Below are 18,153 nucleotides of genomic sequence, written 5' to 3'. Positions count from 1 at the left end.
ACAGTGCGTGTGAATGAGTCATGTGAGACCTCCACTTCAAGGAGGATAAATTCGCTTTTCTATGAGTGGAATAATAAGCAAATACAACGGTTTCAGACTGAAGAGCCTATTAGTGTCTGAAATTGGAATGTTTTCCTGGAAACTGCAGGGTCCTCTTTCAACTTCTAAAACCTGACTGTTGCTCCAGGCAGATCCACATCACTGCCTACTCTCATTTTATCTCCTCTGCTTCTTTCCCTACTGTCCCTCTCCTTCTCTTTCTTTGGTCTCACAGCCTCAGTGTTTTTCGCTTTATAGCCTCTTTTCTGAAGCGCCCTCCTAGGAGTACAGTGTGTTTGTACAGTTTGGAACTGGGTTTAGTGGTGTTAAGACAATATTTCCTGGTGTCTGCTTTTGGCCACTTGATGGATTGGTTGTGTTATGTTGAGGTTCAAGTTGAGTTTGGTGAATTGTTTTTCTTTTTTGCCACTTCAGCACTTCAAGACCCTTATGACTGAGCACTATAGCAGTAGCTGCAAGTTTTCAAGTTTCCCAAATGTTTTTCTCTCGAGCAATTCACCCATGTACTCCATTTCACCATCACCAAGTTAACACCACACAGTGTTTTGTCTTGGAACTATTTCTCATTTCCTCAGATTGTGTGCTGTTGTGGGCAAAAGTGGGAGAAAAAAGGGGCAGGCAAAGTGAAATTTGAAAGTGGCCTTTTAAATATTAAAAACAGGGCAACTGTGGCTCTGGTTGTGCAGCAGGTTGGCCACTAATCAATGGATCGGTAGTTTGATTTATCATAATTTTGAATATATATTTTTTTATTTTTCTGCATTAAATGGCTCACTTTCTTTTCTCTTTGTGTTCATCTTGTCCCTTTTGGGAAGTCTTTCTCCACTGTTTTTTGTGGATTCTTGTATTTATACAAGCCAAAAATTCCAGGTAAGAGAGCAATAAATATTAATATTAAATATTCTACATAAATTTTTCCATATTGTGTCTCTGTATTTTAAGTTTGGTCTGAGTCATGCTGTTTTCTCCTGAGGCCTTATCACTTTGTTACTTGGTCCTTATACTGTAGAGAAAACGAGGGCCCAAAGCAGCCTCAAAGCAGACTGTCTTCTAAGGATGATAAACTAATTTCACCGCATTTTAAATGAAAAACGGTGCATAAGGTGTCAATATAAGATATCAGTGATTGGAAATATATATATTAGGGAATGATTGAGTGCTGGTGTACTTACAACTGACTACAGCAACCAAAGAGTGCACAAACACATTTCACAACAACACTTCCTGTAGACGAATGTGATGGAAATATGTAGATAACACATTATTTTAGAGTAGTGAGATACTGCAGCTGTGCCACTGACACTGAGACATGTCTGCTGTAGTGTGCAGCCTTTCCACTTGCTCTACAGAACTCATGCACACCTCCAGGTAAATGTACTGGGCCTTTGTTGTTGTCCTCTTATCCCATTATTGGTCCCCAGGCCTCTGCTGCCTCCTCGCATTTCACAGATGTGACAAAACATTAGGAAACACTCAGATACACACAGAGAAAAAGACATAGCCGGCTGCTTTATCCAAATTACTTTTTAGTATATTCATTGCCTTCTTGTAGTCTTATCGGTTAGTAGGTTTCACAGCATGTACAGTACAAAGGCTAGTTTTCTCTGCCAACAGTACAAAGTAGTCTAATAGTGCAGGGGACTGCTACCCTGTTGAAATTAGCTCCATTTCTAAGTTAATTCTGTGTCTGTAGGAGATAGTGAGATCTCCACTGTTGCTGCACTCAGAAGTCCACCGGACTATCCAAACATGTAGCTCCCAAAAAAATGAATAACCCCAGGTTATCTGCTGTGAGTCTCAGGAGCACTGAGTCCTGCACTGACACCCCCTTTAACAAGGTTTGGTCTTTGTGAGTGGAATAGGATCTGTGGCCCATGAGGACATTCACTCTTTTACACCAATAATCCAAACCAATTTCCTCCACAAACCTGTGGGAGAGGCTCTGGTTGAGCTGAACCTTGCCAGCTCATGATCAGTGAGGGTAAAGGAAGCACACTGGACAGATTATATTTAATTTACATTACTCTTAAGAGGAACCTGGAGATTAGTGGAGCACCATCAGTTTTACTGACACTCAGAGATGGAATGAACTCATCACCTCGCTCACACTAAAGCAGGCTTAGATTGCAGGCACACCTCGGACAGCTCTGAGACATACCAGTGGACTAATAGGATCTGCAGTTTCCTTCTCAAGGCCAGCGCCAGGCGCAGAGCTGTCTTCAGCAACAGCACATTGGAATGAACTTCCTCAAAAGGATGTTGGTTCAGGGTGTCGGATCCCAGATCCATACCAGCGGGTTAGAGAATATGAGTCTGTGATAGGCCTCTAGCATGAAACAACACAACAGAGGGGGTGGGCTCAGTGTGTGGGCACTGATAAATTTCATATGACAGACGGATATGGCTGTCACATAGCCTTTGTTGTTGGAGGAGTCTATTCCTTCACCTGTCATGTCCCGCAGGAGGAACAACACACCAGAACAATAATTTGCCTGCTATTACACCAATTATTAACATGTGCCACTTTGTACAGCTAGCATGGATACTTTCTATAATTGCCGGGGGGGGGGGGGGGGGGGGGGGCTCTCCCTGGGGGCCATGCCCAGAGGTTTACCATTCTGAGTGAGAATGTTAAATTCCTCTGTGTGCCTGGAATAAAAATGTCCCGCACAACGGGAGCATCCACAGGTCTCCCAACAGGAGCTGGACTACCTCCAACACAATCATTAACTGTACTTTGTTACTCTGGCTGTGCTAGGGGGGGAACCAGGCATACTGTATCTCTGCCAAACCTGGCTGACAGCCCATGGGTTCAGAGGATTTTTCCCGGACAGGAGGTCTGGCCCCGTGTCCGTGGCTCCTGGGACTTGAGTTGTGTGCTGTGTCAGATGTGCAGAGCTCTACACTCTTAACCTGCAGTGCGCCAGCTCATCAGGCTGGGTGATATAAGCTACCAGGGTGACGTAACCTGCTGTTAGGAGCTTTTTTTTTTTTTTTTATTATTATCTTCATAAATGTGTTACCATTTCTTAAATGTGGAATCTGAAATCTGAATTCACCATCACTTAATTCCTATTCAGAAAAAGAACATTCCCGTAGGATTTGATTCTGAAATCCTGCTGGGTTTCAGAGCCACCTGGACAACTATTGTGTGCTCCTGTGGGACCAGTTTTGTGGATTTTTGTGACAGTGAAAGCACAGGCAGATGAAATATGCTGGAGCCGTGTTTTCTCAGATGATGCCAAGCTGTGGAGTTGGCTGCAGAGCTCCTCTTTGTTTCAGCCTTACCAAGTACTAGGACTGAAAACAGTGTCGCTCGCTGCAGTGAGATTGCTCACCATAACTCACAACTGATAAATAATATCTGAGATGTTTTTTTTTTGTTTTTTATAATTCCTATTAATTGTACCTTTTATTTAATTTACTATACATTACAGTCTCCCTCTCTTCATGCTATATTTCAATATCACACATATTGAGACACTGCAAATTAATTTCAGCTACCTAAATAAATGCCCTGTGCTCTCAGTGATTAAAAAAAAAAACTTATTTCTCAGAGTGGTACACCCTTTGTGGACAGTTTACTTCTTCAGTACTCAGTACTTCTTCAAGATGTTTTGAAGGACTCAAGTTGTTAAGTACTGCATCAAGACAGGAACTAAACCAGTTGTTTTTCTTTTGGTTTGTGAGGCACTGTGGAGGAATTTCGACTGGCTGTGCAGAAAGATAGAAAATGTGAATACAAAGTCAAGGAATTCCCTGTAACCAACAGCAAGCATCTGATCTGCAGTGAGAATGAACAGAATAGATAATGAGCCTGAATACATGCGTTTGCTCATTACTGAAGGTTTTTTTTTTCAGCTGGAGAGGGAGCAAGTTTTTGTTTCTTGAGGAGTTTTTTTTTTTTTTTTTTTTTTTGAGGAAACAAAATGTACCATAGCTTGTACTTATTGTGTATTCTGTATTTACTCTCTCTCTCTTGGTCTTGTGCTTCTTCTTGTGCTTCTTCTCCCTCTCTCTTTGATGTTTCATAGCAGTCTTTAATGTCTCGGCAGGCATCCTAAATGAGTGCATTCTTCAACCTAACTGCACCAAGTCAGATCCAACTGGCTGTGATGTACTTTGAAGCTTCATTAATCATCTTTCACAGATCTGTTTCATCTCCGTCTGTCAAATCATCACATTCATCTCGACCAACAGATGATGAATAGGGGTCATATACCTGAAGACGATCTGATGACAGCACCCTAAGATCAACTGTCACTTCATAGGCTAAATGTGATCTTTAAACGTGTATCTTGACCTGTAGTACACATCAGCTCTATCTGTTTATAAACTCAGTGCTACTGTGGAGAAGCACAGAGGTTGTTATTGAATCGCAGGGAGGAGAAATCAATGTGACATTTCAGTTTGAAATGGTCACATCTTAAGAAGTCTCGCTCTTCATTTTACTGCCCACGTACTTGTGCACCAGCCCTGGTCTCCCCTTTGCTCCTCTTATGCCTCCTTTGTCTCAAAGTGTCACGTCCTCTTCCTTTCTCCTCCTCTGCAGTACACTCACATCTTTCTCCCAAGGACTTTAGCTAAGTGATTCACCGAGTAGATGAAACTTCATCAGCTGAACTTCAGCTTCAAGCGATCATAGATATGTCTTGGGCCTCTCTGTGTCATCATCCTTGACTGTCCCTTTGTCTTTTACCTTTTCACTCTCTTTCTAACACATCTCTCTCCCAAGGACACAAACAAAGTGGTTTGGTCTGTGAGCTGTGTGTGTTTTAAATCAAACATGTTATTTAGAGATTAGCTGTCTCCTGTCACGGCTTTTTCCTCTGTGCTCTACCCTAGACCTTGAGTGTCATTTAGTTATTTCTAAAGCTTTGTTGGTATAGTTTCTCCTATCAGAGCGTAAGCATTAAAGGAATAGTTCAGCAGTTTGGGAAATATGCTTTTTTGTTGTTCTTTTGGAGATCGATATTATTCTCATGTGTAGGCAAGATGCCGCAAGAGCCAGAAGGTGATTAGCTGAGCTTAGCACAAAGACTGAAAACAGAGGGAAACAACTAACCAGGCTTTGCCCAACATTTAAAAAAAATGTCTAGCAACACCTTAAAAGCTTATCAATTAACACAATTTGTTTTGTTTGTTTAATCCATATTCAAACATAAAAGTGAAAACAAACAAATTTGTACTTTCATGGGAAGCTGCAATCAAATATAACCCTGAATATGAGACGACCCTGGTGAAAGGATGACAGCTCATTTCAGAACACGAAACACATCACATCAGTCTTCTCCTGATAGGAACATTTCTCTGAGATACTATTAGTCCAAAGAGTTAATTGTTAATTGTTTTCCTGGCAGGAAAACAATTAACACAATAGCTGATTTTGTAAATATATAATTGTTTTGTCCTCCAATATAAAACAACCCCCACTTTTCTGAATTTAATTTCCAGAAATTTTCAGCTCTGTACCTATTGACAGACACAAGATTGGTATTGATTGTCTCATCTAACTTAAAATAAGATAATGAGTATATCTAAAAAAATAATAATTATTATTATTTTAGACAGTGATAAACGTATTTAGGAATTTTCCACTATATTTCCACTATGCCATCAATGCCTGGGTAATTTGGAAACTGATGACATTTAGAAAAGATAATCAGATTGATATTTCGAGGAATAGCATTTAGACTAAAAGTCTTATCTTTGTGTTTATCTGACGGTGCTTTGAGTTTTATATATTCAATATTATATTTCCTAGTGTGAGAGAGGTAAAGTCCTACTGTCTGCCTTATAATTACCCTCTGTGCTGAGGACATAGTTCAGCTCTGCTTTTTATAGAGACACAAATTTGCCCTTGGTCATAATGTCCCACTTGTCCCTCATTAGATCCTAATGGCATTTGACATTTCAATCTTTGTGAGTTGAAGAAATATAGACATGTACACTGCAGTTCATACCAAATTAAACCAACGGTTTTCTTAACTTACTCAGGTTCTTTTCCATTCAGGCCTTCATTTGCAGAAAAAGCCAGGGGATTTTTTTTTTTCCAGCTGTGTACAAACAATAATTTACTGTTAATAGAAATACCTGGTGCAGGTTAAGGAGCTTTGCTTAAGCCTTTTATCTTTCAGAAGGCTTTTATTGAGTTTCTGTTCTGTTTTTATTCATTTCACTGTCTATGACAATTGTTTTTCATACCACAACAAAGTACATTGCCGGGGACAGGGAACATCTTCATAATATTAAAGTCATGATTAAATGAATACATAAGGTACACAAAACATTTACTTCAAATTGAAGTGAGCCTTATTACATACCTTATTCTAATTCCAATCTTGGCAACATAATTTGAGCAGATTGCTTTCTTCCCAAAATAGTCCCCTCAAAACCTCAGCTGACTTAAGGTGAATACAAGAAAACATCTCAGTCCATGCTTCAGAGCTCTGAGAGGCAGGACAGTTAATACTGGTCAAACTACACATGTGCACTTTGTGTCTCTGCCTAGTAAATTGCAGAGTGTTTAATTTGTTGCATATTCTTTACTTAGCGACCAGACAACATTATGGAATCTGTGATGTGTGATGCATGAAGATTTACATGTGGTTGTGTTGGTGCTGCCTTCACCTGCTCAATCACATTAATCACACAGGATTATAGACAGACTCTGCTGTTACATGAAGCCCAGTATGCATCACTTCATAAATCTACCGCCCGTGACGTCACTTAAATGATTCGTTCTGCTGGGACTTTAATCCAGAGGCTATCAGCATTTTGTGTGCCTCATCTGCATCTTTAGTCTTGTATTGAATTTTTCAAACACTCCCTTGTGCCTAGAAAGACTGTAGTGTGCATGTGTGAGTTTCAGAGCATTGTAACTCAGGAGTCTGACCTCTAGTCGATGCAGTTAGATGCAGGCATTTAGCCCCAGGCATTCATCAGGACTTTTGCAAGCAGGATTCAGTTATAGTCACACTCCGCTGAGGATAAGCAGAGACGACATGAGCACAGGACGTTTCAGGCATAACCTTGTTAAGTTCTGAAAACAGGCGCGGGGATTCAGAAATCCAGGAACATATCACTCTGCTGTATCCAACAATAAACCTAATGTGGCGGAACTACACAGGAAATGCAAATTACCTTGTATTGCTGTACACCAATCTCCATTACAGCGTGACTTTAGAGGGTGAACGGTATGTCTATTTTCTGTTCACGCACAAGTGCACACTTTATAGCTCCACAGTATAGCTCACGTCATTAAATAGCATTCTCCTACTGATGCAGTTAAATACCATATATGCCCTATAAAAATCCTAAACCACATGAAATAAAGAGAGATTTACACTTTCTCAAGCTACATATACGGTTTATAGACATGATCAAGGTAAACAAAATGCTAAAAGGTGACATTAATGACTACATAACAGGACTTTCACCAGTTTAAGCAAGGTGAGCTTAAGGGTTAAGTTAAATCTAGTACTCAACATATACCTTGCATAAATAAAGTTTCTTTGGAGCCTTACTATACTTATAGCCCATGGCTATGGATCTACACTTCTTGCAGTAAGAAGAATATCCTGCCTTCTGCTGCTGCTGCCTTTACTTTAAAAGCTATATATATATATATATATATATATATATATATATACACACACATACATACATACATACATACATACACACACACACACACACACATACACACACACACATATATATATATATGTATGTATTATTTCAGCCCAAGATACACACATGCACACACGCACATTCAAAGTTTCTCTTACTGTAACCTGAAGGACAGAAAGAGTTAGACAAAAGTCAGCGCAGAAGTTTGAGATCACAGTGAAACTTTGCTCGCGGCATGTTGGACATTGTGGTGACGTTTGGTTGACCTTCTGTCAAATGTGTTCTCTTTAGCCCCTGCAGATGAACCTAATTTTGTCCTTTCAGTCAGCTGCTCCAGTGTGTCATGTGTCGGGGGCAAAGAGTGAATGATGAACCAAAATAGCTGGAAAGGATGTATCAAACACTCAGATCGTGGTTTCTTAGAGGACAAAGTTTTTATTCTTACAGAATCAGTCAGGGGTATTTTTTCTTATTGACTTTAAGGGGCAACACAAACAGGGCACAAAAATAAAACAAGAGAACAGATCAGATCACTTAAAGCAGCACAAACTGGTACTTTGGCTCACACTGATTACAGGTTTCCTGTATGTGCTGTGTTAGCGCCCCAATTTCACAGGGGAAGCAGCTGTGTGCGTTAATACTAAAGCTTAAGTGCCCAGATACAAACACATATCTCTCAAAACAACTTTTTCAGTTTCAGCATGTGTATACACCTTAAAAGTACCCTGTGGAGTTTCTGACTGCTGCTGGTGTGGTGCAACAATGTTTTGATGAGCACGTCTCGCAGTGCTTGTACCTGATGTTCTGCCACAAGCTCGGGGGTGAGGTGGTGCATATTTCTGCCAACTGCAGAGGCGATAACAGTGGACATGTAAAGGAGACAAAGACAGTGAGCCAGTGTAAACAGTGCAGGTTTGAACACATTTGAAAGGGCTTTGCAAAGGTATTATGAGGTAGGAGTTTAATGCAACATGGTTGTTAGAACTTCCAGATAAACAAATTAAATTTTGGTATTAAAAAAAAAAAGTTTATAATGAAAACACTCTTACATCCTCACATATCAAATATGACAAAAAATTACTTCATCATTCTTTCTTAAATTTGGACAGTTGCAGAGAGAAACTTGTTTGTGTTTTGTATAAATATTTTTGTGTTGATTTATACAAGAGTCTACTGCAGTGTTTTGAGCTAAATGCTAATGTCAGCATGTTAACATGCTGTGACAATGACAGTGCTAACATGCTGATGTTTACAGCTGGTCTTCGGTCTCAAAGCAAAGTACTGGACAAACTGATGGTGCTAGATGGGAAGTTAAGGGATCACCAAAGTCATTGCAATTTATCCTCAATGGATCTTTCATAGCATCCATCCAATAGGTGTTAAGATATTTCAGTCTGGACCAAAGTGATGGATGGAAGCAGAAATAAAAATGTCTATAAAACTAATTTCAAATCAAGCTAATTAAGTAGGTACACTGAGTTTTCTTAATGTAGTCATCTTTCTGTCTTCAAATACAGTAACATTTTGTCCAGTTGATGTAGAGTCTTGCATTAGAATTAGATTATTTCTTCATTAAAAATTTAAGTGAATGAAGCATCCTGTTTTCCCACTATAATTAAGCCCCTGTTTTATGTAGGTTCCTCATTTTTATGGATCAAAGTGTTTGGAGTCTCTTTTCTGTTTTCTTTCTCACAGTGTTTACTTGCCCTTTAGTGCCTAATCACGACTCACAGTGTAAACAGGTAGGATGTATCTGTTGCCAGAATTATAAAGCAGTATTTTGGAAGTAATTTAAAAGCATTTACACAAAAGTATTGAACTCCACCACTTTCAGTGTGTCAGAGATATCAGTGTTCATTAGTTTTAATGATCAGGGGAAGGGCGGGAGGAGGGTGTCTCTGTGTTGTCAGGAAAGTGCCAGATCTTCATTGTTATGTGGAGGGTGCAAGCAGATCCACATGACACCAATTATACGCCTCACCATTGTCTCTCTACACTGTCTTCTCATTCTCTCACGTCTGATTTGAACTAGTGAGCTTAATGAACCTATATGTGAGCATGCGAACAGGTCAGCCCAGCTGTGTTGTGCACAGATAAGGAGACAGAGAGAGATGTAATGTGATGATGAAATAGATGGCTCCTTCACTTTGACTGGTGTACAGTGAAATTAGTGGCAAAAAGGCGGAAGTGGAGCTGAATGTGTAATTAGGCAGATAATAAAGGCACACAGCGAAGAGGTAGAGACCTGTAGAAATGGATTTGGAGAGGTAAAGAGAAGTGTGCAGGAGATAAGGGTGACCAAGGCAAGGAGGGAACGGATAAGTGTGAGAGACAGAAAGCAACAAAGGCTTATTTTTAGCCAGCCAGTGCCACAAATATTGCAGTGTTGGTTTTGTCGGCTGGGGTTGTGCTGGGCCCACTTACTCCCAGGCACACACACAGGGCATCCAGATCACAGCAGTGACTCACTGGTTTCTGACTGGCACCTGAAACCAGCTCTGACCCCAGTTCAGAAAACACTGTCACTGTCACATCCCTTTACCTCTGTGACAGGCCACCGCTGAGGTGTCACTTGGGCTTCTGTAAGGGACCGACTGGTACTGACTGCCTGCTGGCAGTAGTAAGGGACTGACTGGGACTGACTGGTTCATTTCCCAAGTGACATTTGGGAAATGAATAAAAATATGTTATGAAATTTAAAGACATGATTCTTGGCAATAATAAGCTGTATTATCAATAGTCATATTCTGTATTCAGTCTAACAAATGGATGCCGAACAAACAACAGAAAGTATTCTAATATTAAATAATGTCAATTACTGCTGCTGTTTGTAACTCCAAACCCCCACCCCCGCACCCTGGGCCAAGAAACCCAGACTGCCAATGTCACAAATCACAAATTTACCGCCAGGGGCCATTAATAGTTTGAGTCGAGCACGAGCTGATTAAGTTATTGGCTCCCACTTTGGAGCTTTCACTGATGTCTTTATCTATGAATTATACCCAGACAGTACTTATTTTGTTATGCTCTAGGGTTTCAAGGAAATCCCAGTGAAAGAGCAGCAGTTTGCTCTGTCTAATATTAAACATAGTTTTATCCATTCAGATAAAAAGAAATAAAGCAAATCAAAGGTGAAACAAAAGCCACAATGATCTCTACAAGGGGATGGATTTAAATTCAGTTCAATTTAATAGATTCCTTTGTCATTTTTGTTTATTTTTCATTCGGACTGTAGCATTGGTGTGATAGTCATATCTCCAATACAATATAGTTTCTTGCCACAGTAACCTCTTATATTTTTCCCACGAAGAAGTAACTGACCTCATTAAACCACTGTTGAGGCAGATTTTGATGTCATAGCACTGGGCTGATTATCAAACACCATCAGTTCATTTGTAGCTGACACACTGTCTGCAGCCTTTGCAGTTTGCTAAACTGAGAGCCTCATTTAAACTATCCACAGAGATTTATTATTTAGCTTACCCTTTTCCTGCTTTTATCTCACCTTTTTGTTTTATTCTCTGAGTACAAATCTAAATTTGGGAGAAACAGGCTGGCAATAATGGAAGAAAAAGGGATTGCTGTGCACAGTCTGAATCGCAGTAAAACCGCTGGCAAAGCAAATGTGTTACAATTCTTCCTTAAGACATTATGACACCTTTATATGTCATGGCAGATTTATGGAGGTTAATGGAACCAAAAAGAAAAAACAGAAAGAAGACAATAGTCACAATCAAGTTCAAATGATATTGCAAATATTTGACAGGTCTATAATCTTTATAAAGAAGCTAATAATCCAGTTAGGTATTAACCATGAAAATGAACAGTGATGCATTATAAAATCATGTTACACACATATAAATTAACAGGGCTGTTGAAAACCACATTACTGGCATTGTTTTAGTTTTCGCAGTTTTCATGGAAAAGACATTCTCCTCTGAATCCACGGGCTCTTAATCCTTAATTAAGGATGAGAAGGCTCAAAAAAAAAAAATCTGTGAACATTAATAATGTGAACATTAACCAATGGGTAAGTGCTGAGAAAGATCGTGACACCACAGACCCCTCTGGTGAGAATGTCAACTATTATTTCAAAGGTCAAGAGTGAGCTTTCAGACAGATTCTGATTGTTTAGACTCTTTTTCAACGTAGTGTACAGCTACATTATCACAGTCCACCTTAATTCAATATACTGTCAAAACATGTATCTCCAAATTTCAGAAATTTCAAATGATAGTTTTTCATTTTGGGTTATGAAAATTCCTGACTTCATAAACAAAATAAGCCTTTTAAAAAACCCTATTTTTAAATTATCCTCAAAAACTGCAAGAAAACAAACCAGTTTTTATTTAATCATGAAAAATTGATGTTTTTTTTTTGAGATACATGATTTTCACATGTAATGTATTAATCAGTGTGCAGTTATTGTTGCCATTTAGAAATGTAATGACTTGTCTGCATTTACTTTCAAACACTGAACTAAATGCATTTGACAAACAGATGATTTATTGACTCTGTAAAATGTACAATGGGGCAGTAATAACAGGCTCAGTTTGTTTATGACAGCTGTAAAGACTAATGGGCCATCAAGCTTGATCACATTCATTAATCAACTGAGTTTTTCATGTGTTTGCATGTGTTGCTAATGAGTTAGGATTATTGGGCTTCTGATGCATTACTGCTGCTAAACGATTGTTCAACTTCCTGTTCCTCTCGCAATATGACAGCAATGATATATAGTAATCCATAAAACCTCTAAACAGCCCAGTGTGATCTTATGTACAGCTTAGTCTTTCATGCATCGCATGTCCTTGTCCTTGAGTGTATCTCCCACTGGGAAGATTCAGTACAATGTATAACAGCCCACACACATGCAAATAATACCCTACCATCACAGCGCACGCCCCCAAACACAGATCATGACTCAGTGTTGCCCCAGAAACCAGTCACTGTGACAGGACATTTCCCAGCCACAGACAGTCGCTGGACCAGGACTTTTTTTTTTAATGTCTCCATCAGATTTGTGTCCACAGTGTTTAAACATCCTTCTCTCTTCATCTCTTCATCTCTTCACATCCCAGTGTTGTCCTGTCTCATTTTGCACTGTCCTGTCCTGTCCTGTCCAGTCCCATCTTGTACCTTCCTTTTGTTCCTTTTCTATCTCCCTCTGTCCTGTCTTGCACTGTTCTGTCCTGTCCCTACCCATTTTGTTCCATCCTCTCCCATTCTGTACTGCCATGCACATCATGCAGTGTATTGTCCTCTCTTGTCCCATCCTGCACTGGCCCATCTTGTCTTGCATTGTTCTATAATAGACTATCCTGTTCTGTCTTGTCCTATCCCTTTCCCATCGTGACCTAGACTGGGTCTTTTACTATTCTGTTCTATCTCATTCTATCCTGGTCCGTCCTGTCCTGTCCTGTCTTGTGTTGTCCTATCCCGTCCTACTCTATCCAGTCTTGCACTTTTCTCTTCTGTCCCGCCTGGTCCCAGCACAGGATTCCCCATCTCTTCAGCTGCCAACTCCTTTCTCACTCTCTGTGTGTGCAACATGTTTTTGAACATTAAACGTGAAAATATGATTCATGTTTGTATGTTTGTGTGTCTGCGGTCACTGATGGGTCTTTGTGTGCATGCCTAATTGTTTGTGCGATTGCACCGAACTGAACCCAGCTGAGCCACCACAGCAGATCAAAGGCTTAGCCCCGTGTCAAAGACGGGACTGTCTCATTCTCCTCAGTCCACAGGGCTTGCAAGAATTCTATTAATGACAGACGGATGCAGAAAAGTCCTGGTTGTGCCATGACTCATCGCCTGTGACAACTGGGAGAGAAAGGCGGCGTTTACTGAGGAACTTGCTAACTTTGCAGATGAGCGTTATGTCACAGAGGCGGCACGGAAACTGGGTCAGGCCCTTTGCAGGATGCTCTGTTTTTTTTTCCTTTTTTTTTAGTGCTATTATGAAATACACTCAACAGAGGAAAACGGTGTCAGAGGCTAACAGCAGTGGTGATATAACCGCTGAAATCAAAGCAGTAAGTAGTTCTTCACTGAGGTCATGGTTGTTTGGACACTGCATTTCTAATAGCAGGTACATAGCACTGCATTTGAGTTCTGTCCCCTCTTGAGCATGGGATTAGAGCTCAGTGACACACTGCTGAGGGTCAGTCAAGTTTCTCTGCCCCCTCAAAATCTCTCTCTCTCTCTCTCTCTCTCTCTCTCTCTCTCTCTCTCTCATACACACACACACACACACACACACACACAGCCTCTCTCCATCTCTAAATCTCCCTCTGGGTAATCAGTCAGTGTGTATTTTTAAATCTGTCACTAATCTCTATTATTGGCATAACACACTGGACAAGGTTAGCTTTCATACATTGGATACTAGGACACAGTTCAACGCACAAACACGTACAAATACTGTTCAAAAATCTAAAGTGGAAACATTCTCTGATTTGCACATACCCTCACAGCACCTTTTCGTCGTAAAAATCATGGGGATGTTACGACACCCTCTGCCATGACACACACAGATGACAAAACAGATGCCACAAACAGCGTCTCTCCGGAGCTGGCAGGAGTTTAGGATGTCTGAAAAATGGCAGGATTTGGCTCTGTGAAAGGGGGGGGGGGGGCTGTAATCATCAAATGGTTCATCTGATTTGATAATGAATTGTGTTTAATGTTGAAAACAATGAAACTCTGTGTCATTTTAGTCCTGAAATAACATCTGTGCTTAGTGTCAATCAACAAAATTTAATTTCCATCTGAAGGAAAATAAATAAATCTAACAGATTTCCCTCCCTGTCTGTTTTCTCTTTGTGTAGGAAACGCTGCAGTCCTTTGCCTTCTTGGTGTTTGTGGTGGTCTGCATCTTGGGATCTATCTACCTCTATTTTGTCCTCCCTGAAACCAAAAATAAAACATTTATGGAAATCAGCCAGAGCTTTGCCAAGATCAACAAAATCCCTGTCCCCTCCCCCGGCCATGAAATGGAGCTGGTTCTGTCTGCTAAGTCTGACATGAATGGAAAAGTCCAAGATGTTGCTAAGATGGAGAGTTCCTTCTAAGTGAGCAAACTACACTAACCAAGGGGAAGCAGAGTTGAAATTTCAAATAAAGAAGTATTTGTTTGTACATATTTATTTAATCACTGTGATCAGTGAAATGAAAATCCATGCTTTTTGGCAATAACAGTATATTTTGGTATTTTGTATATGTTTTGTATGACTGGAATATTTAATTATATTACAGAATTTCAGTTTACAGCAATTATTTGTCTAAGTCTCTTAATAAAACGAAACCAGAAAACCAAAACAATGAGTTGAAAGAATCTAAAATGCTCCATAACACTGAAGGGAAACTGTAGAGTTGAGTATTCATTTCACTGTGGGTTTGTCAATGCAAGTGGCCACTTTCACATTACATTATTTGATCCATTGTCAGTTTAAAAATATTGGTCATAGCAGCCTTAATGAACTAAATATACTACCTATTAAGGTAAAACAAAGATGTGCTTGAGCAAATGGAAGCCGATTGTACTTAATGAATCACAAGCTGCAGGAGCATCCCTTCATCTTGGTTAAATTTCATCTTTGTTGTTGTCCTTCATAATGAGTGGGAGGCAGACGTGTCTGAGCAGAGACATATTTTGCAGGATTATAACCCTAATGCTGATGTCTTGGTTAACTTCCTAATATAGACAACAACAGAGAGAAGCCAGATCCCGCAGTGAGACTGACAGGGACAGTGTTTTGGAGCCACTCCAAGTCTGAAAAGAGTCCAGGCTACTTCCCACCAGATGGCGGGAGCCAGCGGAGGAAGTGATCTGAACAGAGGCAGACAAGCGTGGCATTGGATGGCAGTCACAGTTTGCTCCACAGTGGGGTGTACTCAACATTTCAAAGTCCACTGCCTAGAGGGCTAACATCCCACCCGCTCATTTAGACTCACAGAGACGCAGATACAAAGGTGTGTGTGTCATGCCATGATAAAGGGTGTCCAAGTATTCAAATCCCATTGTAGGAGAGAGGTGGGGAAATTTCAGTGCATCATCACTTTCAGTTTAATTCCTAATCATATCCAGTGAGTTAGCACTGCAGATTACATTTGTCCAACGTACAAGCAGGCATGGAAGTGAGGTGAATACTAAGTGGAAGTCTTGTCTCTCGCAGCTCTGTTCCAGCATGTTACTCTTGAGGAGTGATATTCTCAGCAGCGTTAGTTTGTGGGTAATTGACAGAATGGTTTGGTGGTTGTTGTTAGTGGGAGAGTAATTAGGTTACCTCATATCTGCAATGAAATAAATACTATACATTTAATAAGATGCACTGTATGGTAATGCCGTCTTTGATAAATTGCTTTGTCCAACCTCTTAAATATCCTCAGAGGAAGTTAAATTAATTTTGCATTATGCAAAGTAAGAAGTTGGCGAAGAAGTGTGTGCGTGCGTGCGTGTGTGTGTGTGTGAAGGGGAGGGGTCCATTAGCTCTAAGGAAGGCTCACTTTAAAAGCCAAGGGAAATCCATGACCAAATTATGCAGGAAAATTAGTTTTGAGTAAAAACTATTTTTCATCTAGCGTTGAGAATACTCCAAAGCATTCATTTTTCAGTGAACTAGTGTTTAAAAACCATCATCAAGTCCTCTCCTTGGTTACAAGTTATCCAATGTTTAAAAAAAAAAAAAAAAGTGGTAAAGTAGGTAATTTTTATTTCCTGCCACCTTTTAACAGCTCTCTATTTGTATTAACTGTGCAAAATATGAAAATCACAACCTGTAATAGTTGTTTTTTCTTTCCCATTTATTTTAAACCGAGGTTGCAAGTGTTCATTTAATTTTACGAGTGGTTAACAGTCCTCTGTTGATGTGATGAAACACTTAACAGTCACTGGTTCTGTCCAGTGTCCCTGCTGGCCTAATTCCAGCAGCACCTTTACCCAGTGAGGAGACACTGAATTAAGTGTGCCCATCAGACTGTAAAGTAGGTCACTGGAGCTAGAAATATTGTCTTTGCAGTTCCTCGCCACGCACAGCCATCAGTTGTTAGAGTGGTAAGCAGTGGATTAGGGGACCAAATATGGTGGTTCAGTCGGTCCATGCACACAAGTGTCATATTTCCTACTTGGGTGCCCCGACTACCTCCACACATGAACAAGACCAAAATAATATCTTAATATGATTCATGTTGACTTTAAAATGTATAGTAAATCGGTGTGACAATTTTTAAACAGATAGACAGATTTAAAAACTTTGAGGTTTGAGTGTTTACAGTAAATAAATATTTTTTTAAGTATTTTTTTGGTCCCAGTCCCAGCGTCTTCTGCCCTGCAGTTCAGGCTTTGACTGTGACTGTGTATCTTGGAGGCTCGAGTGTATTTCCTGTACAGTGTCTTAATGCTTTGCAGTGACAGGACGTGGGACTCTTCACTCTGCAGGTGTCACCTCAGTGACGAATGGGCCGTTTTGTGCTGTTTTTTTTTCCCCCTCCACATTGTCTGCCTCCACACCTGAACTGTTAAAACCAAACAGTTGTCTTTGCTCTGTTCATAATGCATTAGGTTACCTCTCTGAATGAATCACACGCTGTTCATGCATATTACAAAAGAGTCAAAATATACAGATGCTGTTTTTTGTACCTTTTCCTGTACAGTCATCAAAACCACAAACACTGCTTATGCTCTATGAAGTTTCCTACCTTACCGTTGTCTCAGACTAAAAGCATTTATCATGTAGCTGACGGCAAGCATGCAGCATCTTTCATATTGACCCGCATGCTTCCCTCAGTGAATACATGTACGTACAAACAAATGTCCCAGATATGATTCCAATCCAGGTTTTGATCATAGGATATAATGTTTTCCTGGGATGTACACTACCCTGGCCATTCATCTCACTGTTTGCACATGTTTAAATCTTTATACTTTTAACATTATCCAAGTTTTTAATCATCTGTGTGTGTTCAGACATGTATTTGACTGCTCAACATCTCTGCCACTCTGTCATTTCTGCACAGACAGAGTTACCTCAGCAGTGGAGGATTAACCCACTTTGGTTTCTGTCTCACCACTCTGCTGGATTTGACTTCCCCATCCCCACCATTAATGGAAAACAAATGCGACAAGCAATACTCAGTTTATCCTCTGAATTACCAGTGTCACAACTCTAATTGCACTCGCGTGTAAATCACCATTATGCCTTTTGCAATCATTTTTGTTTTCTCTTTCAGGGTCTGGATAGTGCACGTGTTCGACATATCCCCAGAACATATCATATATTTGTTCTGGGGAAAAACAGGTAGTATATTCAGGTTTCAAAGCTGGGATAAGAGCTGACAGGTATCCGTGATCTGATATTTACAAGCACAAATGCATATGTGGGATTGTCCAAAATCCGATAATAACCTGCCACTACTTGTGTGCATGTAAACACACTCAGTGACAGGTTGACTTCCTTCACC

At 40.1% G+C, this 18,153-nt stretch overlaps 1 protein-coding gene across 10 annotated transcripts in view; it reads left to right on the top strand.

The window, feature by feature from the left end:
- slc2a9l2 (solute carrier family 2 member 9, like 2) overlaps window positions 1-15,660 on the top strand; it is a 106,841-nt gene extending 91,181 nt beyond the window's left edge. For 9 of the 10 annotated variants that reach the window (XM_041033924.1, XM_041033918.1, XM_041033916.1 and 6 more), the window contains exon 13: window positions 14,523-14,975. In XM_041033924.1, coding sequence (XP_040889858.1) covers window positions 14,523-14,765 — 243 coding nt within the window. In that variant the 3' untranslated portion in view covers window positions 14,766-14,975. Of the gene's footprint in view, window positions 1-14,522; window positions 14,976-15,397 lie in introns of those variants that run through there. The other variant, XM_041033917.1, reaches the window with a different exon arrangement.
- The last annotated feature ends 2,493 nt before the right edge of the window (window positions 15,661-18,153 follow it).

Source organism: Toxotes jaculatrix, chromosome 3 (genome assembly GCF_017976425.1).
Source record: "Toxotes jaculatrix isolate fToxJac2 chromosome 3, fToxJac2.pri, whole genome shotgun sequence".
NCBI lineage: Eukaryota > Metazoa > Chordata > Actinopteri > Toxotidae > Toxotes > Toxotes jaculatrix.
This window is presented reverse-complemented; position numbering and strand designations above follow the sequence as displayed.